Source organism: Betta splendens, chromosome 1, assembly GCF_900634795.4.
Source record: "Betta splendens chromosome 1, fBetSpl5.4, whole genome shotgun sequence".
NCBI lineage: Eukaryota > Metazoa > Chordata > Actinopteri > Anabantiformes > Osphronemidae > Betta > Betta splendens.
The window spans coordinates 15,777,921-15,800,616 of NC_040881.3; the positions used below are offsets into that span (position 1 = coordinate 15,777,921).

The following is a 22,696-nucleotide window of genomic DNA, read 5'->3' on the forward strand; positions in this document are numbered from 1 at the left end:
GACAGAAAGGCCATCGAAAAGACAAACAACAAAAAAGACAAATCTGATGAGTTAAGTGGACTTACTTCAGCATGTGAGGAATCAAGGGACACTGTATAAGACATGGTCTCAGATGTTTCAAACTTATTAGCCAGTGAAGACAACTGGTAAAAAGGAAACACAAAAAACAGTGCAAGGAACAAATATGTAAAGACAGCTGTTCACAGCAGAAGAAGATGAAGTTGATGGCAAACAGAGGTGCTAAGGAAAACGAGAGCAATAGGAAGGAAGACTTGTACAACAATGTCACACACAACCAGGACACAAAAATGGCCTTCGGAAAGGTATTACAAGTTCAATTACTTATGAACCAAACAAAACTAAACTAACTAAACAGACAACTACACCTGTAGATTATTGGTCCCCAACATTATTTGCACCACGGACCGGTTTAATTTAACAATATTTTCACAGACTGGTCCTTATTGTGGGGCGGAAATATAACCCTAACCCTAACAAAATAAAATGTTACGACCGGCATGAAAACTGGTATTGTCTATTTATAATAATAAACGTGCATCCACCATGTGTGCAGCTTTATTAGCAGCATCCATGTAACATCGCCTAACCAGTAGAATGCTTGATCTCCAAGTGATGAAGCAGCTTGAAGGCTTCATTGCCTTGTTAGAACCACTCGCTGTACATTTAGCATAGCGGACTTGGAACAACCAGTCGTAATAAGTCCATGTTTCAGGTAGGTTTTCTGTTCAATGCATCTTTCTTTTTATTTGTAGTCGTTGGCTCTTCTTCTGCCTCGCTGGCTCTTTTACGCTGCGCAAAAAACGTGTTCGCTAGCTTGGGGTTTTTAATTTAGCGGTAATGTGTTACGTGTTATCGACCGGAGAAGCCTGTAAGACAGCGTCTTAACATGTGTCAAGACCACGTCCTAGGCAAATTTAGCCAAGAGATTCTGGTGAATTTCCAAAATAACATCGTTCAGAATCACACAATAAATAAAACAGGAATAATGGGAGATTTCTTTTCTCGGCCCGGTACCAATTTATTTTTTTATTGTCCTAAAAAAATCAACGGTGGACTAAAATAAAACCTAAACACGGCAGAAAAAAATCTTAATCCTTCATGGACAGACACAAAATCCTTTTTGTACACTTTCATTTAAGTACCAACATGTCAAGACGGTTCACATTCGTGAAAAGAAATCTCTATTTTTCCGTGCGTCAGCAGCCTTGATGGATGCAAGGCTGTGTATATCTTTACTAAAAATTCCAAACCACAGTCAGCAGATAAAAAAAAAAAAATCAGTTTCAAGGTTAGGCGACAAGGTGGAATGAAACATCTTAAACAACAACAGAAATGTAGACCAGCTAAATACCTGCAAAGGGGAGCTATTGCAAAGGCTGTATCTGCAGGTACCAGTAATTACTATCTTAACAAAGACACCAACACAGGAAGTGCTCGCTGGCAACATGAGTAGAAACCTAACCAAGAAAATATCATCCGAGGTGAAAAGGGGTTCAAGGCTTCACAATGACATAATACTTGAGCTCATGCTAACACAAAAAATAATCAAAGAGAGTGGCAGTCATGCAGCATCAAATGGCTATCTCCAGAGCCTACAGATAGATCCTTTTGCTGTTCATATTTACACAAAGCGAAATCCAAATATTAATGGAGATTCCTGATTAATATAAACGGGTCTTGTATTTTGCACTGGTTTTGCCTGGCGTGGGAAAGGATAAGCCTCCTTTGCCCGTCGCAGAGCTTATTTCAAACAGCCATTCAATCCCAGCCATTTTATACTAGCTCACGGAATTCAGGAGGAAGCTGTGTTATGCTACAAAAAGGAGGATAGCACAGATTTAAACTGACCACAGCTGGGCTCTGATCAACAGTGTACTCCTATCCTTTAACAAGGAAAATATGTGTGCCTTGACCGAGCCTTTGAAATTATATATTCTTTAACACTCCTTTACTGTGGTACACATCTGCTCTGCCCAGATCATGAAGACAGTGGCTCAAGCTTTTGGGAAAAAAAACTGCAGACAAAGGCATAAAAGAGTATAGAAGCTTCACATTTGCTTGTGTAAATGGGTTATATTATTATATTGTTATAATTACACAAAATCTGATCTTAGTACTGTATAATAATATTATCTTATATCTAATTATATATGTAACACCTTATACAAAACTGGAGTCCCTCTTTTTTTCTTTATTTTTCCTCTTTATTTTTTTCTGTATTGGGGATAAATGTGGGCTGCACCCCCTCACTCTCAGGTGGGTGCTGTTTCACGTAGAACAAAATGGCTATATGTCCAATAGTTTTATATTAAGTCTTGTTCAGATTGTTAATATTCGTTATCCCTGTCATGTCACGATCCACCACACAAAATGGTGGATCGAGGCTATAGAAATCCATTAGTCTGAGGCAGAACCACAAAGGGGGCGACGTCGTCTGTGGCGGGGGCCGCCGATGTGTGGCATTTAAGACGTGCAAAGGCACCTCTTGTATTTTACGCCCCCTTTGAACCACCACCCGGAAACGAAGCGTACGTGGCCCCCTCCGGATGAGCACTAGAAGGCAAGGCGGCGTGGTCTCCTCCAAACCACCAGAAAGAGAGGCCGGCAAAAGGTCTGGGCGAGTATCGATGTTAGCAGGGTTAAAATTCAATAGTCCCGAGGAGGTGGATAGACAGATGGCCACCTCCCATTGCCACTCATCCGCCGCCAACAGTTCCCTCCTGGAGTGTCAGCGGGGTCGAGCAGGGGCCATCACCAACAGCAGGGCACGACTTGGAGCTGATGCCATGGCAGACACTGTAGCCAGTGTTGTGGCTGGGGCAGGATACGGACCCAATGCAGCGACAAGACATGGGGCTGGTGTGAACCGGAAAGCAGATGCAGGGACCAACTAAGGGACAGGTGCCGAGGCTGTGGCTTGGTCAGGACGTGGATCGTTGGCTGAAGCTTGGGCAGGTCGTGGAACCATGGTGTGGAGAAGACGTGGAGCTGCAGTGTTAGAAAGTCTTCCAAGAGAGCAACAAGTTGCTCGACTCCACGGAAGCCCTTGCAGTCCTTTAGCCAGGGTGTGGCAGAACACACCTCCTTAGCCCAGTCGAGTGTGGACTGTTGGGCAACTCCGGGATTGTGGCCAGGAGCCTATAAAGAGTCCCGATAATCTGGGTTTCTTAGCCTGCTTTGACTGGGCCTGCTTGTGGCTGGGTCATTCTGTCTGATCCGCCACACAAAATGGCAGGCTGAGGCCTACACTCCTTTAAACAAAACACCACACACTAGGAGGCAAAGATACCAACTTGGCTACATAGAAAAAAAATGAGCAGAACGTAGCAAAGGCACCGCATGAACAACGAGAATAAGGCATTGCATGGCATGAACAGAACTAAGGCATGAACCACGAAACCAATGACCCAAATGATAATGACCCAGCACCAAGTGCTGGGCTGCAGAAGTCTTTAAAGAGAGGCAGAGGGGAAGCACAGGTGTGGCGAGTTGTCTAATGAGGGAAAGAGAGGGAGTGGGTGTGGTCTAAAGGCGAGGCGTGGCCTGGTGAGGGAGAAGGTGTGGTCCAGGGTCAAAACAACAACAGGATGGCTGGCAGAAACAGCCCAGGATTCTGACAGGTCTTTACTTTTATATACATGTATGTCGATACTTTTAGGTCCCAAAGTGGTTTTCTTTTAGTTTTGTTGATCGTTACTGCTAGTTTGCAGTTGCACTAATCAAGCTAACTTCAGTGTTTGTGTCCGGTGCCTTTAGGTAGGTAAGGAGAGAGGGTGGATTTTTACCCTGGTATGGGATGTGTTTCATTTCTGTTTGTCAGAATGAAATGGACAACCGTAAATCCCGGCTGTGAGTCGATCTTTAAAGCCACTACACAACGCAGAAAGTCACCGGTCACATTTGCCTTCTTAACTGCACAGCTATGGACGAGGCTCTTGATATTTATGTGTGTGGTTTTCAATGCATAGGATGATATCCCTCTGGTGAAAAGCAGCAATACTTATTTGAATAAGTGCATCCTACAAACAAAAGATACAAAAGTGGAAGAAAGTGAAGCACACAAAACTGAAACTAAGTGCAGCAGGGACTGTGGTTCCAACAGCGTTGTTGGAGTCACCTTTTACACAAGCATTTCAGATCAAATGTGATCAGGCAGAGTGTGATATCCTGTCAGAGGAGGCAACTAGTGTCAAAAAAGAGTTCTTCTGCTCTGGCATCATAGAGGTCCTCCTTGAATCCTACATGGGAATCTTCCCATTGTGGAGTGGTCTGCTGCTAGGAGATCTTATGAGACACAGAAAAGTCAGAAGCTGTAAAATAGAAGCCAAAGGAGAAACTAACTGTCACGTTGAACTCTGGTTTGGCTTAGTGAAGCATTCCATTCTACAAAAAAAGAAATTTCTTAAGACCGGCAGAATTTGTTTCTAAAAATGTTTGCCTCCATACGAGGGCGTTACTTAGAGCATATCAAAAAACATAATCTGCCATTGGACATCCTGGACAAATAAGTGTCAGGTTCCACAAACACAGAGGATGACCAGCAGGAACAGTGGGCCAAACGGGAGAGCGCAAGTGTTTCCAAGACTAAATCCAAGTATTTTAATCGACCCGACAAGCTGCCAATGCCCAAACCTAAAAAAATCCATCACAAAAAATTTAACAGCACAAAAGACAAGCTTGGTGACAAAGATGCACAGGTATACTAAATTTCTCTGTTGTACAATGTGCAATTACTTTGCATAAAATTAACATACAATAATAAAAATGTTGTCAGATACGATAAGTCTGTTGTTCTACCATATTTTTTTATAATTGATAAAAAATAAGTAACAATGAGTTACTGTAAATTTCTTTCAGTTAGCAAAGCTGTGGGGAAAAAATAATGCAGTATTGCAGTGATTGTTGCAGTACTTTAGTTACAAACCAAGGGTCGCAACATTGTCATCCATCACAGCGATCTCTGTTCACTTCGTCCAAACCAGTGGTTAACAGGCGAGGCATGTAACTGCATATTTTGACTTCCTGAACAAACACTGTGATGTGAATTTTTGCTTTACTCTACCTTAGTAGCATCCAAAATACTTTACAGTAGCTTCTCATTTTGTGGCTTTCAGCCTTTGCGCCGCTAGAGGCGCTCCTGTGTTTTTTATGTGGGTCATCACCTGTGTGCTGTAATGAGTTAATGATTTCCACCTGGTTCATGTAGTATTTAGGCCAGCTTTTTTTGGTTCACCCAGCGCTGGTGCGTTAAGCCGTATATGCGGTCGTAGGTTGGAAGTTACGCCAAATTACTTTAACTAAAGAGAGGAGTTTTCGATGAAGTGGAGCTTTTTGGTTTCCTTTGATGTCAGTGATTTTTAGTTCTTGCATTATCGTGTTAGACCTGAGTCCTGCTTTGCAGTGATTTTGTCTGTGTTTCCAATGGTTCGGAACCGCACAGGGGGAGTTCGTAACACATTTACCCATTGTCTCACTCACTCACTCTGATCATTTCTAGGAATAAATTATCTGGTTGTGTTAACATAATTTTTTAAAATACATTTATTAACTAAATGTATAATGTCAGATTATTATTTCTTTTTCTTTTTGTTTATTAGGTCATTGAAGGCTTGTTTCATGTTGCTGCCCACAAATTGAATGTCATAAGCAAGATCTATATACTGAATCATAAACACAAAACAGAGCTGGTGCAATCTTGTTTGGTGACAGAACACAACTACAGTTTACCAAAGGTAATATGTGTTTGAATATGTATGTGCAGTACATGTGCATATGCTGTTGCCAGCCAAGTGTCACGTGTGACTTTCTGGCAAGCTTGCTGACTCAAACGCATGCCAACATAGTTAAATTCCTGAATGTACCTACTGAGCACAGACTCACTAACTAAGAACACAACTGTTATTGCTATTTGCTGTATTGTTATGGTACATTAATGCAGCAAGAAGCATGGTGTATCTGATGGATCCAGCTTGTTCAACATTAGATTTGCAGGATTCAGAAGATGCAGCAAAGAAAATCCAGTAAATAATGTTTTTTTTTGTAATTGTATTTTATGATTTAGGAATATTTGAATGTTTACATTTTGGCAGTAAGCCTAACACAAAAACTAAAATAAACAAATTAAAACCTTTGGTCATGGTGAGTAAAAAATGATGTAAAGCTAATTTATACCATAATGAAATGTTTTAAATTGTAAAGTAGTTGTGAATATACTGTATACACTATTGAGTGATCTGTTAGTGTTACAAACACCCCAAGACCAGACAGGGCAGAACCCAAAAGCAGTAACAGGCGAGGATGGCAGAATACAAAACGATATATTTATTATACTACACAAAACCAAGGATCACTACAGAGTAGGCAAAAGGTGCATAAACTAAACTGAGGCGCGCTGCGAAGCAGGACCAAACAAACTAGACAGAGGAATAATACAAAACAGAAGCCACTACCAAACAAAACTAGGACACAATATGTCGCTGCACTGAGTAGCCAAATAAGAAGTAACAGGGCTGTTCACGATCCAAACTAAACACAAAACCAACCGTCATACAGGAAGCCAGATGCAAACTGAGAGTCCACCATAACACACTGACAACTGGACGAGTCTCCATCCTCCACTTAAATAGTCCCCAAGTTAATGATGTTCCGGAAGGAAACAGTTACTCAGTGCCGCCCTCTGAGGTTGGGAGGAGACTCACAACAGTTAGTGAGATTTCTGTGATTAAAAATAATGTCATTTGCATTCTAATTACCACATACCTAACTTTTGCTTAGGGAGTTTTTAGGAGAATGTGTCATGGAAAAACTGAATGAGTGGACCTAAAGTGGAAAGGTGAACGTTCAACAGGATGGACATAACTCTGGTGTGATTGTCATCAAGGTAATTTCATAATTTGTATATCATTTGTACTGTATAAAAACACTACTAAGATAATTTTCATAACAAAATACAGTACTAGTATGTACTAAAAATGTTGTAATAACACAAAACAACCTCTATTTGTTTAGTTGGCAAAATTTGTGATGGAAACCTTCCACGAATACCAAGAATGACTTGTGGGATTTCAAAAAAGGAAATGGCAAATGAGAGGCAAAGCCCTGGGGGCCTCAAGTATGTTTACTATACAAATTTACAGTGTTACATAAACAGGTTCATAATAATTGACTTACAAGCTACAACACATAAAATTCCTGAACTTTTAACACATCAATAGTTTGTTGTGTGTTAAAATTACATGTTATAATACACAAGTGGTATATCTTAATATTAGAAGCCAGCAATTTCAAAATATTCTTTTATTTAGTTTGTTTCAATCTTTGATGAGCACACCAACTGTGCAATGCGTGCCACTTTTAAGCCTCCAGGATCTGGACTAGGCATTAAAACTGGGCAAGTTGGTTACATTGAAAAATAAAGATTCAGAAATTAATGAAACTATTATACTGTGACAAAGCAAGAAGAATAAATCATAAACATTTTACAGGTCCGGTGCAATGAGTGTCAAAGATGGTTTCATGCTCAGTGTCTAAGTATGAAGAATGCAGAGTTTGAAAAGGCCAAAAAAAGGAATGTGGAACTCTCTCCTATGTGAATGAGAACATGTTAATGAAGCATTTCCTTTTATTGTGTATATATACTGGAAATAATATTTGCAGTATTGTAGATACTACTGCATGTTCTATGTAAATACAACCAGAAAAAAATTATAAATAAATGATAGATATCCTGTAGATATCCTAGATTATTTGCTCACGTCGTTGAAGGATGCGAAATGACACAAATTGCATTTAAATTATATTAAAGAAATGAAACGTGCAAACTAATAATATCCTACTGAAAATTATTGTGCCATAATCAGTTTCAATTATTAATTGTGGAGCAAGTTTTGGACCAGTATGTTCAACGTCAAACTAACTTCAACGTGGTATCCTCAACCTACTACTACTCTGTTCTTTAAACTGGTGCCTATAGGTCAGAGGACCAAATAGTAGAAGCCAATGTATCCTAAGTGGCGCAGTTGTTAGCAGACTTACAGTAAGTAGGTTTTTGTTCATTTGCGAAAGTGTTTTTCTTTTATTTGTTCTCCCTGTGTCTGTGTGGGTGTATTTTCCACCCCACATACTACAAGATTAATGCAGGGGAGCAGGTTAATATATTAAAAAATTATTAATTTCTTGAAAATCCGAATAATTTATCGACGGTCCCTAAATCGACGTCTTCACTGACGGAGCGGTCTCGTGCTGCGGTCGCGTAGCGAACGCGAAACGTGTCCGTTGAATATCCAACGTCCAGCCAACTTCACCGCGGTGTTGAGGATCAGGTGACTGCCTGTATGGAGTTATGAACATTCAAGAAAAAAATGTGAAAATCAAAGCAAAGGAGCTGCAGAATTGGGAGAGAGAACAAAGTGGTTGCAGCAACGGACAGACTGGTTTACAGACACGTCGAGTTGTAGCAGGTAAGAAAAGAATAAACGTCTTATTGTGAGACTTACAAGAGCAGCTTCTACTAGAGAGAATCTGAGCGCTAGTGACAAGACAGCACGAAGCTAGAGTGAAAAAAGGGCAAAGCTTCTCCCTTCAGTGAGACCAGAGCCTTGTTGTGTTGGTAAAATGATACAAAATACAATCACAGATTTATGATTGAGAATGTATTTACTTAATCTTTGTTTTACTGTGAATTATTCTAAACCCCTCTGGTAAATTAGCAATTCTTAATATAAAAATGGGTTTAACTGGCACCTGATGTAATGTTACACTTTAGTCTTAGTGGTACAACCCACATCCAAAGTTAGGCGCCTAAAAAAAGGCGCCAATAAGGTTTATCAAATCAAATCTATCCACAACAGGAAGAAAGGCGTGGCATTTAGTTAGGATATAAAGCTGTGTACGGTCATACTTCCCCCCCTTTGCCTGATTCATCAGTGATACTGCTGCAGAAGCCACTAGTTTTCAAAGGAACAAGAGGAGATGGACAAGCTGAAATCTCGACTGGAATCGGTCAAGGTAAATCTACGTAGACTTCTACGTGGGTTGTGGAAACTGCTATATGTAGTCGCGCAAAATGTCAAATTTGATATTGGTTTCACCCTGGGTCCGATCTCAATCTTCAATCTCAACGTTGATTGGAGGCGTCTTATGGCTGTGTTTAATAACAGCCATGACCTTACACAGGCTGTAGAATCAAACGACAACGTTGTTGCGGTGCCTGAGAACCGCAATGTTCTTTACTGAAATTCAACGTTAATGTCAATGGATGCTTGCGTCAGAAGTCCAGAAGGAAACTAACGTTCTAGAAGAAACATTCCAACAGGAATTGGCAGAGTCCCTGTTGTTGTTAACATAAAGAATCCGGTCAATAGCTTGAAGGGATCAGTTCAATCCACACCACGAAGTTCATACAAAATCATTCGTTGAAAAAGACCAACAGAATGTACGACGCAGAACCGTCTCGGTTCATCAGAAGCTAGTGACATCCAGCGAGCAGTAGGAAGTTGTGGTTAAGTCCGGGGATTTCCGCAGCGCGGCAACTGACTACGCATGGTTTCCGGCTCGATCTGTGAAAAGCAGCGAGACTACCTTGAATGTCTCTGGAGGTGTGTCAACACACTGTCGAAAATCCGCCAAAGGAGTGGCCACAATGAATTATTCGCATGTTTGTTAGGCAAGTTTTTACACTGGATGCCCTTCCTGATGCAGCCCCTCTAATGATGCAGCCTCAGGACCGACACCAAACTCACTGGTTTGCAAGTCTTGCGCGAACCCGCAACCTGGTCGTCAGTAGCGCAAAGCGCTAACCACTGCGCCAGACGGCAGTAACCAACAAAATATTAACCGTTCTAGAAGGCGGCAAAGCTCGTCAGACATCTCCAACAGGAATCGGCAGAGTCAAGAGTCCAGCCAACGGCTGGGAGTGATCGGTGCAATCTGCACCACAGCATTCATACAGAATCATCTAAACAAGACTTGGTAATTACTCGAGGCAGAACGAAGACTCTGGAAAACTCAGACTAAAAACATACAACGTTTGGTCAGTTTCGGTAAAACGCAAGTCTCACTGCTACAGTCAACCAAGTCAACTTTCCAACGCCACCTGCAGTGGGCGCAACGCTGCATTACTGCCACCTACTATGCTTTACGTACTATTGAAGAAATCCCTCCTCTAAGCTCCCCATGAGCTATACGATGTTGGACTGAGAGAAAGGAGCCCAAAAGATTTTTGGCAAGGCTACATACTGGAGGCGAATATTAAGGGGCCCCGGGACTTGAATTGCTTCCAGTGTGTGAAGACAGAACCGGCAACAAAGAACAGAGGAGAAGTGAACTAACTGTTCTGATTTATGTAGCCACAAGAAACATGGAGAGCTATGCATCCTGCTGCGTAGATGGGTGGCGAAGGAGGACAATGACAACCTGGAAGACCGGCTTGGCGCTACATCAGAAGTCCACTAAACAGCACATACCAGAGGTGTATCAATCATTGCCCCGCTTAAAGGAGAAGGACACAAGTCCGGGGATTTCCACAATGCGGCAACTAACAACGCATGGTTTCAAGCTCGATCTGTGAAAAGCAGTAAGAAAAAAACAGCGAAACAACCTTGGATGTCTCTGGTGGTGTATCAACACACTGTCGAAAATCCGCCAAAGTTTTCCCAAAGTGGCCACCATTGTGAGAGCAATGGAAGGGTGGTAGTCCTTTGGCCCCACCACCGGCTGGGAGTGATCGGTGTGGTTCCCAATTCATACAAAATCATTTCAACATCTAAACAGGACTTGGTAAGTATTCGAGGCAGAATGAAGACTCTGGAAAACTCAGACTGAAAACAAACGTTTGGTCGGCCTCGGTAAAACACAAGTCTCACTGCTACTGGAACCAAGTCAACTTTCCAACGCCACCTGCAGTGGGCGCAACGCCGCATTACTGCCACCTGCTATGCTGTGTCACGATCTGGGTTTTGTTTCTTGTTGTTTCCTGTTCGTCGCAGTTGTTTCCTGTTTTATTTTGTAATACTTCCTGTTCAGTTGTCACGTCCTGGTTTTAGATCTGCTTTTATGTTGAAAGGACTTCCTGCCACGTCACATCACAGCTGTTCCCTGTCAGTACCTGTCCTCATTATCCACATCTGCACTTCATCTGCTATTAGTCCACCCCTTGTATTTAAGCTCCACCTCTCACCCTTGTAATTTGCCAGATCGTTGTATGTGTGTAATCGTCATTGTCCAGTTCGTTGATCTAGCCCTGCCGTATATTGTGTACCCTGTTTTTGATCGTTGATTCCGAGCCTGCCTAATCCCTGCCTGTCCTGTTTGCCTTGATTATCTACTGCTGCCTGTTACCGACCTTGCCTGCCTGACCACGATCTGACGCCCAACGATTTGGTATTGTAACCCATCTCTCGTGTATGACTTTGCCTGTACCTGACGCCGTCTCTGCCTGATCCTGTTTAAACCCCGTATGATCTCCCGCGTATGACGCTGCCTGAATTGGATTCGCTATCTGGAATAAACTGTCCTCTTATCATCATCAAAACGGTGTTGTGCTGTGCATGTTGGTCCTCATCCGTGCGATCGTGACATGCTGGAATCATTCAGAATATCCCTGATTGATTCCAGAGCACATCTCTGCGTAATGTGATGTGGTTAAATTGATCACTATAAGAAATAAAGGGCTTATGGTCTTAATGTCGTAGTCATGTGTTATTTTCACCCCTGGTCTGTTTGTATAAGTTATGTGTTAAAATGAGCATTAAGAATTGTGGGGGGGGGGGGTTCAGGAAAAGGCATATCTAAACATTATGAGGTTACAGTGGCTACAGTGCAACTTCATAATGTACAGTATTATTAAAAAATATAAGACATGCTGTGAAAAATCTTGGAGGACATGGTCAGAAGCAGAGTGACACATGTGCTTTCCAGGGGGATGGTGGGAGAGGTAAAAAGAATCTAAATATCATTACCAAGGCCATCCTGATGAAGCTGGGCTCTGCTGGTGGCAGCATCTCAAGACAGGAAGTGACGTAGTGGACTTTTTTATTGGTTTTATTTGGTTTGGTGTGTTTTTGTTGCATGTTTTTAACATTGCATGTTTTGTATTTTCATGTATTTTAAGTCAGGGCTTGGACTGCACTTTAGTTGTTGGATCCATTCCCTCTTGAGTAGACGCAGACAAACTTGAGAACACTGGACGTGCCAAGGACGTGGAGCCAGGACACACCTCCCGCGTCAGTGGGCATCCCGGAGGATGCCGTACAGCGTTTTTGGTGTGGAGCTGGTTCTGGTGGCCTGAATTCAAAAAGTACGTCCAGGAATACGTTGCCGCGTGTCCTCATTGTGCTGCCCACAAATCATCCCATCAGCGTCCGGCGAGCCTCCTGCACCCGCTCCCGGGGCCTCATCGTCCATGGTCGCACATTGCTCTGGACTTTGTGACCGGACTACCGCCATTGCAAGGGCATACAGTAATCTTGACAGTCATTGACAGATTCTCCCGGTTAACCCATTTTTTTCCCATGCCCAATCTTCCGAACGCCAAACAGACGTCCCAAGCGGTGTTGGAGCACATATTCCGTCTCCATGGATTTCCCCAGGACGTAGTCTCCGACAGGAGTCCCCAATTTGTCTTTCTCAGTTCTGGCGGGAGTTCTGCGCGTTGCTGGGAGCAGAGTCTCTCAGTCTCTCGTCTGGTTATCACCCGGAGTCTGATGGGCAAACGTAGAGACCCAATCAGCAGTTGGAGACAGGACTCCGGATACTCGCATCTAAGAACCCGTCTACCTGGTCCAAGCAACTGACGTGGATCAAATACGCACACAACACCCTTCCAAGCTTGTCCACTGGTCTCACGCCTTTTCAATATGGGTTCCAGCCGCCTCTATTTCCAGCCCTCAAAGAGGCACTCTTCTGAGCCTCTGTATGCTGTGGGTAAGTGTGGCTGTCCACCAAGGACCTGCCGTTGCGGGTGGAATCACGTAAGTTGGCACAGAGATTCATTGGGCCATTTGCAAAAACCAAAGTCATTAATCCAGTCTCTGTCAAGCTCGCCTTGCCTAGGTCCATGCGAATCCACACCACGTTTCACGTCAGTCGCCTCAAGCCTGTCTGCGTCAGTCCACTGGTTCCTTCGGCTCCTCCACAACCTCCTCCACGGGTCATTGATGGTGGCCCTGCGTACAGTCAGGGCTCTCCTGGCTTGACGAGGCCAGGGCCATCAGTACCTCGTTGACTGGGAGGGGTACAGGCCAGAAGAACGCTCATGGGTTCCAGCCCAGGACATCTTGGACGCCAACCTAATCAAAGACTTTCATCAGGCTCATCTGGACCTCCCAGATCTGTCTGGAAGCTGAGGTGGTTCTTTGAACCACTTTCTCTTTCTGTGCCTGTACTGTAGCTGTGCCTGGAACCACTGTGAACATTAAAGACTGCGTACATACCTGCTGGTCTCCATCGCCATGCATGTGGTTCTGCTTTGTCAAGACACCTGCCAGCCCTGACATCAGTCACATTTTAGCAGCCACATGTGTGAAGTTAACCAATCCATAAACAGGTCTTCTCTCATTTCAGGCTCATACGTATGTGACAGATTTCGATGAGATGAGCAACATGGTGTTACCAGCCTTTGACTGAGATAAATACAGACACCTGCTCAGCCAGCAGATGGGCTCCTCGGCCTGTAACAAGAAGCAGAGATCACGTCATCGGACCACCGGTCATTCTTGACCCTACAAAGTGAGTAACATCACGTTTCTCATCCCATATGTCCAAAACCCACATCACAGCAGCTTCTTCCACTTCACATTAGTGATCTGACCACCTGTCCTCCATCTCTTTCCGTTCTCAGCTTTTGATCCTCCAGCTTGTAAGAGTCGTGGTCATGAACAACAGAAGAGACGAGTTGAGGATTCCTGTCAAGCTACAGGATGATAAGTGGGGGATTCTACAGGTCAGCTGGAAAGCAATACTCAGATGAGGTCAATTCAAGTTGTCCAGAAGTCTCACTTTGTAACAGATTCTGCATGTGTCCATTCTTTTCCTGTAGAGACTGCACCCAACGAGATGAAGGCTCTGCCTTAAAGTTGTGGGTTGTGAGCTGCCACCTGCTCGGCATCCGCTGGTGATAGACAGACAGTATAAATAATACAAACTCCTGCTTGCCATGATGAAACAAATATCTAATATAGTGGTTTGTACCTGATGCTGGTTTATGACAAAAGTCATTCTAATTAAGTCTGATAGAAGACACTCAATGGCCATAAAGAAAAGCTAATAAAAAAAACATTATTAATAGGTCAAATGTGTTTTTTTTTGTGGACTGACTGTGGGAGAAAGATCCAAAGAACCAGCACAGACTCATAAGTGGAGAACAGACATAGAATATGCTGGTGATGAATGGATTCATGTCTGTGTGGAAGTTGAGTCTCTGGCATCTTATAAGACTCAAGTTAGCCTCGCTACATCCTCCAAACCTTGAGACATCAAGGCGTTCCTCAATTTGATCCTTTATTCCCTGAAGAACAAAGGCATCACTTTATGGAAAACCTGCCATTTTGTCTGTTTTGATTGATCCTGTTCATGTAATTTGTAAGTTAGTGTTTTATTATCATGCAGTGCCATCATCTGTTTGTCTTTTACAAAAAAATGTTTTTTGTATTCAGAAAAGATAAAAAAGCCTTTTGTTTGAAACTGTATTTCATGGCTCACAAAGCTGGTTAGCTAAAACACTTGACCCGTACCACCATCAGCCTCTCTCTCTCCCAGTGCTCAGATTAGAAGCTGGTACCAAATCAGATACATTGTATCAGATTTAAAGCTGGTACCAGATCAGTTACATAAATTTGGTTAGATACATTATATAAGATACAATGAATGGAATCCATTCAAACATTTCACCCTGTGACGGTACTTCTATAGCAGTCGATGAGTCCGATCACATCAGGTAAATCTGCTCTTGATGCAAACTGTGCTTTAATCTTGCTCTGATTAACCGCATCATATGGGAACTTGATGCCTTGCTGACATACGGATGATTGCGTCCCACAGAGCTGGCTCAGGCTCCACTACCCGACCGGTCTGCAGCTTCCTCTGGATGCCCTAATGGCTGGGACCCTGTGGTCAACAGCTGGATGTGTGCTGGCTGCGCGGGTTCTCGCTGCGTCGCATTCCAGGAATGGGCACTTCCACCAGATTCTAATAGATGCTCTATTAGATCTTCTAACAGATCATCTAACAGAGCTGTACAATATATGTTTTTACCGTTTTGCTCTTATTTTTATATCATCTCATCTAATTGCAAATGTGTGGCTGTATATTAATTGTTTATCGTTTTTCTCCCTTGTGTGACTAATGATCGTTTTCATGAGATTAACAGTTTCCCAGTTACACCTCTTTGTGTCGCTAATGGACCAATAGCTGTAGAAAATTATTTACGTTTCTACGTTAAGTTTTTCTTGATACATCTGACCTTAGGCGTAAATTTGTGCCTACGCCAGGATTTTGTGCGTAAGTACCGTTCTTACATGAGTCCCCTGGTGTTTAATTGGATCATAGTTTAATAACAAGCTCTCACATTCACTAATAGCAAGACACCACAAACCCAGTTGACAGACTAACCATGGTTGTTCATGTTTTGCCTTGAGCTTCACAAATGCCAGCAAAACTCCTATTTTCTCCTGAAATTGACGTGGAAATAAAACAATATTTGACCATGAGACCAAAATTATGTGAACTGGATCTCTCTCTCTCTCTCTCTAGAGAAGTTACAGAGGGCCATTTGTGGTCATTCCCTAAATGAGCCACTCTGCCTCAACTCAATGACTTTCATTTATTATTCTGGAGATTGTAAAACACGTGCATGATTGTAAGCAAAGAGTCAGAACTTATTCTCCACTCTGACAAACACATGTTTGGGCTGTATTTCTTCTATTGACCCGTAACACAGCGCCTGTTTTTTAGGCTGGCTGCCACAGAGGGTAAAGTAGTCAGGACCACGCCTCCCAATAAGTCCAGTACATTTATATTCTAACATTCTAAGGAGACACCTTTTCCAGAAGTTCATTACAGTTTATAGTTGGTTGTATTTTGTATACGTGAAAACCAAGCAGCAGTAGCAGCCCCCCTCAAACACACACACATACACACACAAACACTCTGTAAGATTTGCTCCGACGGTACACACGGCAGCCTCAACACGCGCCCCTTAAGAAAGCGAGACTTCTGTTTTAAAACACAGCACACGGACGGCAAGAAACCGGTGCTCACGTGCAAATTAAGTTTTTTATGATAGTGTTATGATTGTTTTGTTAAGCTTTTAATTTGGTGGAGAATTCAAACGTTTATTCCGTACGCGGACCTGCGAGTACCTTCTGCACACACAATTGCGTCCACTGACCAGCGCCCCTATCACTTTGTTTATTGGCTACTTCTGGTCACGTGATACGCGTTGTTACGCAATCGGTGTCTGCGTTTCGTTCGATGTGACGTAGAGACGGAGGCGTTGGCTGTTCCAGTGTCTTGCGCCAGGAAACTCCAGACGGCTTCTATTGTAATATCCGTAAAAAGTCGCCGAGGTCAAGCGTGTTCAAGTCGTTACTTGATTTTTATTTGTACGACTACTACACTCTTTGGCCGAACCGCTTAAGATGATCAAAAACGGACATCACGCTGCGGAGCAGGACGAAGCCGGCTGCGATAATCCGGTGTGCAGCCCGGTGAAAAGGAAGCGCGTTGTCCGGCTGTGGTGTGACGGCTGGTGAGTACCTGTGCTGCTGCTAACTTACTATTCTTGACTGATTTATTAAACTCTTCCACGTGCCTTATAAAGAGTCACGTGTAACACGCGCCAGAGAACACTAGGTAGCGTTACCATGCTAATGCTACTTACCTAGCTTAAATAGTTAGCATATTATTACCACGTTACTAAAGTGTTATCTGTTAATTACATCGCGACGGAGGTTGGGGTACGCTGTTATCCCTTCATCCTAGACTATTAAACGTAGCCAAAACACCGCTGATGTCAGTTAAATGATCAGAATTGTAGTTATTAACATAGTTAATTGAACTTGTACCCAGAACAGAAACTATGGTCTAGAGAGTAGGAAGGAGCTGAACATAAAACAAACAAAGCAGTGCCTGATGTTGAAAGTGCAACAGCTGATTCTTTTGAAAAACGCTCAATGTAAATCTTATACCATGACACTGACAACTGACACAGCACTATTTACGCCTTCTAATCCTGTTCTGTGTAAGGAGTTTACGCTGATCCCTGTTGGGTTGGCTGTACACATGCCTTTGCTCTCACGTTCACTCTTACCTAGTATGTGGTAGTGACACTCAGAGCCAAGTCATACAGGCTGTGGCTCCCGTGTCTGTCATGGCTGGACTGGAGGGAACAATCTGTGATCATCACACAACATTACCTGCAGCTCAGCAGATACTACTTATGATCTGGGCATAAAGTATTATCTAGACTTATTAACAAGGAACCAGAACCTGGCAGAGGTGGTAATAGCTAGTTTTTCTTGGCCCATCTCATGTGGTGGGTATAAATAACTAACATAGTGAACATGTTGTCCAGAGTGATGCCAAAGCTGCATGCTGTGGTGCACGCAGGTTCGCTTTTTTAGTGGAGAAGGTTGAAGCTTAGTGCTGCTGAAGTGTCATAGAGACACTCTATGCACTCTTGTGAATATAATCACTCTCCAGAAGAAGCTTGATATGCCAGTGGAGAGAACAAGGTTGCTTGCTGGGGATTCAAAGACGAGCTGGCTGAAGTTTCTGTCATTTCTTTGACAGAGACATCGTTTCTGATTTTACTGGAAAATGCTATTGAAAATAAATTATTCAATTAATCAGTCAAACTATCTTCAGTCATACTGTTTATTTCAGGACAAATCTCCTTCTATAGATATGTATTATGAAACTACTTTTGCTGATACAACATTTTTTATAGAAGTGTCCTTGGGCTGTTTTGTAACTGCTGGAATGTGAACGCTCCAGGGTGCTGAACAAAAGCACATGTTCATCTAGACCTGAACAAACTCAAGTTGGGGTTTAACAGTTTCACAGGACTAGGACCCAGATATAGAAGGGATATTAGTGAAGTCACATTCATTGCCTTTGTTTTGATGTGTATTTCACAGGAGTCAGTTTTCAATAAGCCACATGAAATGTTCCTGAATAGTTACTCAGTAGCAGAAAGCAAATAAACACTGGCTCATTTGTACACGTAGTATATGTGGCCATCACTCCCAGTAACCTTTATCATTCTCATTCACTAAGCCAAAAGGTACCGTCAGTCCATGTTATAGGCTCTAACACAATGCACTCTATTGTGCAAGGTCAGAATAAAAGACACAAGCGTAGGTATTCATGGCCAGTGAAAGCTGTGCTGCACGCTTAGACGAAATAGCCAGAGAAGTACGCTGCTGATTAGGAACATCCAGTGCTGCTTTGTCTGAAGCCGTTACATTATCTGTTGCTTTTATACTGAACGTCTGTCTGTCTTCACAGTTATGATATGGTGCACTATGGTCACTCCAACCAGCTGCGTCAGGCCAAAGCCATGGGAGATTACCTCATCGCTGGAGTGCATACAGATGGTAAGACCTTCGCACACATTCAGATTTGTGTGAAGCCTTTTATAAGTTCTAATTTTATTTTCATTTGCCTGAGCACAGTGTCAGCTGATCTACATATTAGTATGGTGACCATGTATTATTAACTGTAATATGGTATTTTAATAATAAACACATTGTTCCTCAATTGATTCTCACAGAGGAGATTTCCAAGCACAAGGGTCCTCCAGTCTTCACTCAGGAGGAACGCTACAAGATGGTACGCGCGATCAAGTGGGTGGATGAGATAGTGGAGGGGGCACCGTACGTCACTGCCCTGGAGACCTTGGACAAGTACAACTGTGACTTCTGTGTTCATGGAGGTCAGTCTGTTGATTTGTGATCCTGACTGTTCACCATGTGTCATCACTGTCATGGACCTCACCTAAGTGATAGGATGTGATTTATGTTGATAATTTTGTTGTCATTGTGTTTGTTTACCAGATGACATCACGCTGACGGTAGATGGTAAGGACACGTATGAGGAGGTGAAGCGTGCAGGTCGTTACCGGGAATGTAAGCGAACCCTGGGTGTCTCTACCACAGACCTCGTAGGACGTATGCTTCTCATGACTAAGACCCACCACAGCAACATGGTGAGCTCCTATTTGCATGTCATGTTGTGTATGAACAACAGTTCTTTTCATGTTGGTCTAATGTGTTGCCCAATAATCATTTCTGCAGAACAACCCAGATTACCAGCAGCACACGGACAACTTTGGAAAGGTGCACAACATACCTTTGTGTTGTTGAAACTTGTTGGGGCATTATAATAAAAATGTATCTGTACTATTATATATTTTTACTGTGTTATGTTCAAGGGTCCTAAAGGCCACAGTCCGTGGACTGGAGTGTCTCAATTCCTTCAGACGTCCCAAAAGATCATCCAGTTTGCCTCAGGAAAGGAGCCTCAGCCTGGAGATACCATCATCTATGTGGCTGGAGCATTTGATCTGTTTCGTATCTTTAACATGTGGTGATAATGTGGTGTGTTATTTTTGCTGTGCAAAGCCACGTATCTGGTGTTTAGGTTTTAGCTGTTGCCTTGACCTCAAGTACAGACATTGGCCATGTTGACTTCTTGGAGATGGTCTATAAACAGGCGGAGAAGCCCTATGTCATCGTAGGTCTACACTTTGACCAGGTACATCTACGTATGAATGTGAACTTGATGGGTGAAATAATCCTCTTTGAAAACCAGCAGTATTTAGTCTGTTGTGTGAAGGTTTCAGATTTTCAGAATCAACAGGATGAAATTAAAAAAGCAGTCACTGAGCACCTTACTGTCTGCATTGTGTTCAGGAAGTGAACCGATACAAAGGAAAGAACTATCCCATCATGAACATCCATGAGAGAACACTAAGCGTCTTGGCCTGTCGGGTGCGTACACACACACACACACACACACACACACGCACACACACACACACACAATTAGGCTGTGCTGTAGTCTTTTTTCTCACTATGGTCTATGTTCACAGTACGTGTCTGAGGTGGTGATTGGTGCACCGTACACTGTGGGCAAAGATCTGTTGGATCATTTTAAGGTAAGTCGCCTTTCTTTCATGATGTTTTTATTTTGTGAGTACAATGAATAAACGCGAACTGTTGGTTTTTACAGTAAACCTTAACAGTCTGGAGGAAAGTAGCCTGATCAGGATAACTGTCCTTTCCCTTCTCACTACGTAAGGCCATGTCGGGGAGGCGTGGTTCTGCAGTGGGCTGCACCGTATTGTGTTGGTTAGCACTGGTTAGCACTCTTTGCTCACAATAAGAGGCTTGTGGGTTCTTCTCCAGCTTCCTCCCACAGTCCAGAGTCAGATAATAGAATTAAGTGGTGGCTCCACTCTGCGGTAGCTGAGTATGAATGGTTGTCTGTGTGTGTACATTGGTGCCTCCTTGTGGAGAGGTCAAACATCACCAACTTCTTCACACTTTGCATCACACATTGTGACGTACTCTATGTGTAATTTGTCAGTGATATAGGTTCATTTAACTTGGTGTTTGTGTAATTGTATAGGTGGATCTGGTCTGTCATGGCAAGACGGAAGTGTTCCCAGACAAGGATGAGTCAGACCCCTACGCTGTGAGTACAGATTTATAGTTTACAGTTCACAGTCTGCTTGGTCGTGTTCAAGATTTCACTCAGTGTAACCTTTGCCGATCTTTGACTTCGCTGACTCTGCGTTTGCATGTGTGTATGTGTGCGTCGTCCTCAGGAGCCTAAGAAGAGGGGCATATTCAAAACTATAGACAGTGGGAACAATCTCACCACAGATGACATCGTCCAGAGGATCATTGAAAATAGGTCCGGAACATTAACTTCCCTCTTGTCTTGGTCGTTTTTTGATTTTTTCTTATGTGGAGCAGTTTGAGTCCTGATATTGTTTATTTTCTGTACAGGCTCCAGTTTGAAGCCAGGAACCAGAAAAAGGAGGCCAAGGAGATAGCAGTGATTGAGGCGATGAAGAAGAGGGAGCAGGAACAGAAGAAAGAAGCTGCAGCTCAGAGTGCTCACTAACGACCCCTCACACTGGACCTGCCTGGTTCTGTGTTTCAGGTCCTCACTCTAGTACACTCAGCTGTGAGACTGTGCACACCGTCAGAATGGCCCTGCACATTTCTCTCAGCTCCTCTGTGTGAAGACGGCTCCAGCATATGTTAACCTGTCCTGATCCGTTTTTTCAGCTCACCCTCCAAAGGAAACTTCCTTCTTATCATCTATTGTTACATCGCGTTTGCATCTATGAATTGACACACTACATGCCCCTGTGTAGGTGCAAATATGGTTTGTTCAATTGCTAATTATCCCTAACTTATTGACAAATTTTAATGCTGTTGTTAGTTATGTTATTTAAAACCTAATTAGTTTTTAATGATCATAAGTGTCACCCATACAGCTGAATATTAGTACACTTGCTTTACAAAATAGAGTCGATTTGTTTTAATTTTTATGCTTTTGAAAAAACTAATGACAGAATTTCTACATTTGGTTGATCTATGAAGTAGTTTACTGATTTTATCTGTATTTTACATGAATTTGCAGAGTGACTGAGTGAGTCAGGGAGTGAGTGAGCGAGCGAGTGAGTGAGTCAGGGAGTGAGTGAGTGAGTTGAATGTGATTTTGTGCCGTCAATGACTAGTGCCTCATTTCTAAAGCTCTATCTAATGTAGGAGCGCTTTCAATGTTCTGACCTCAGTGATCAGTAGTAGTAGTAGGTTGTTGAGAACCTCTTAGTACCTATTAACTCATTTTTTTCAAGATGTATTTTGGAAAACTAGATAATCTACTACTCTTCTTCACAAGACAATCAAACCTGGGAACCTGGGACCCACTTTCACTGTTGGACTGTTGACACTTCTCTGTTGCTTTCTCGGCACTTTGCTTGGGTGGGAATCATTAATAATCTGTGAGATCCTGACAGTCTGGAAAAAAGAAAGTTTAGTAATAAATGTTGGCAACTGTCACCTCTTGAGCTCCATGTTGCAATTTGTAAATGTTATTTTTTATGAAAAGGGTGTATAATATGGCAACGCAGCCTCTGGTGTCTGTTCTACAGTGGCAGAAAAATGTGTGCAGCCGAACCGATCTTTGTTGGATCAGCACATAGTCGCGGTCCACTGAGTCAGTCAATGGGGCCACAGCCGCTCAGAATCTGCTTTTCCAACTGCTCCTGTCTAGTTACCGATGGGCGTCACCTCGTTACAAATACAAAGAGCCTTTAAATTGAGCCAAGTGTCCCGTACCTGCAGGAAGCACCCGGTCTCCTACAGATACTGACCCAAGATACGTTCAGCTGAGACGTTCTGCTGCACATTTACTGCGCTGCTATTTAGACGTTAAAGAAGATGTCACCCTTCATCCTGCAAGAGGCTTTGCTTTATTAGTGTACAGTGGCTGCTGTGCTTCTTTTAGCACCAGTTGAATAGTTGGCAGGAAACAGACTTCTGGGATTCATTAAACGACTGGACTGTTTCACTTGTTCATCATCCAACACTGTATCACCAAAAACTAGGAAATAAATTATTTTAATAAGTTATTTTGCCTGATCTGCCTCCTTACTGAA

General features: G+C 42.8%; 1 protein-coding gene and 1 long non-coding RNA gene across 10 annotated transcripts; both read left to right on the plus strand.

The window, feature by feature from the left end:
* Positions 1-8,230: 8,230 nt before the first annotated feature.
* On the plus strand, positions 8,231-14,311 carry LOC114859829 (uncharacterized). 9 transcript variants are annotated; one of them, XR_008694998.1, is made up of 5 exons: positions 8,231-8,480; positions 8,947-9,027; positions 11,938-13,746; positions 13,859-13,960; positions 14,057-14,311. It is a non-coding gene; the product is annotated as an uncharacterized LOC114859829 (long non-coding RNA). The 9 variants fall into 9 exon arrangements; XR_003786556.3 differs by having other exon boundaries at positions 8,232-8,480; positions 12,131-13,746; XR_003786557.3 differs by lacking the exon at positions 8,947-9,027 and having other exon boundaries at positions 8,232-8,480; positions 12,131-13,746.
* A 2,172-nt stretch (positions 14,312-16,483) lies between these two features.
* pcyt2 (phosphate cytidylyltransferase 2, ethanolamine) lies at positions 16,484-22,669 on the plus strand. The gene is made up of 12 exons (XM_029158168.3): positions 16,484-16,765; positions 18,526-18,614; positions 18,791-18,952; positions 19,074-19,225; positions 19,314-19,355; positions 19,451-19,589; positions 19,691-19,773; positions 19,932-20,009; positions 20,111-20,176; positions 20,650-20,715; positions 20,849-20,937; positions 21,033-22,669. The coding sequence occupies exons 1-12, from the start codon at positions 16,656-16,658 to the stop codon at positions 21,148-21,150; spliced, it is 1,194 nt and encodes a 397-aa protein (XP_029014001.1). The 5' UTR covers positions 16,484-16,655; the 3' UTR covers positions 21,151-22,669.
* The last annotated feature ends 27 nt before the right edge of the window (positions 22,670-22,696 follow it).

Excerpts from the sequence above, each read along its gene's own strand:
- pcyt2 (XM_029158168.3), top strand. The coding sequence starts at position 16,656 with ATGATCAAAAACGGACATCACGCTGCGGAGCAGGACGAAGCCGGCTGC. Across the intron at positions 19,356-19,450 it reads ACACGGACAACTTTGGAAAG|GGTCCTAAAGGCCACAGTCC; the intron begins GTGCACAACATA and ends GTTATGTTCAAG. Across the intron at positions 20,010-20,110 it reads TAAGCGTCTTGGCCTGTCGG|TACGTGTCTGAGGTGGTGAT; the intron begins GTGCGTACACAC and ends CTATGTTCACAG.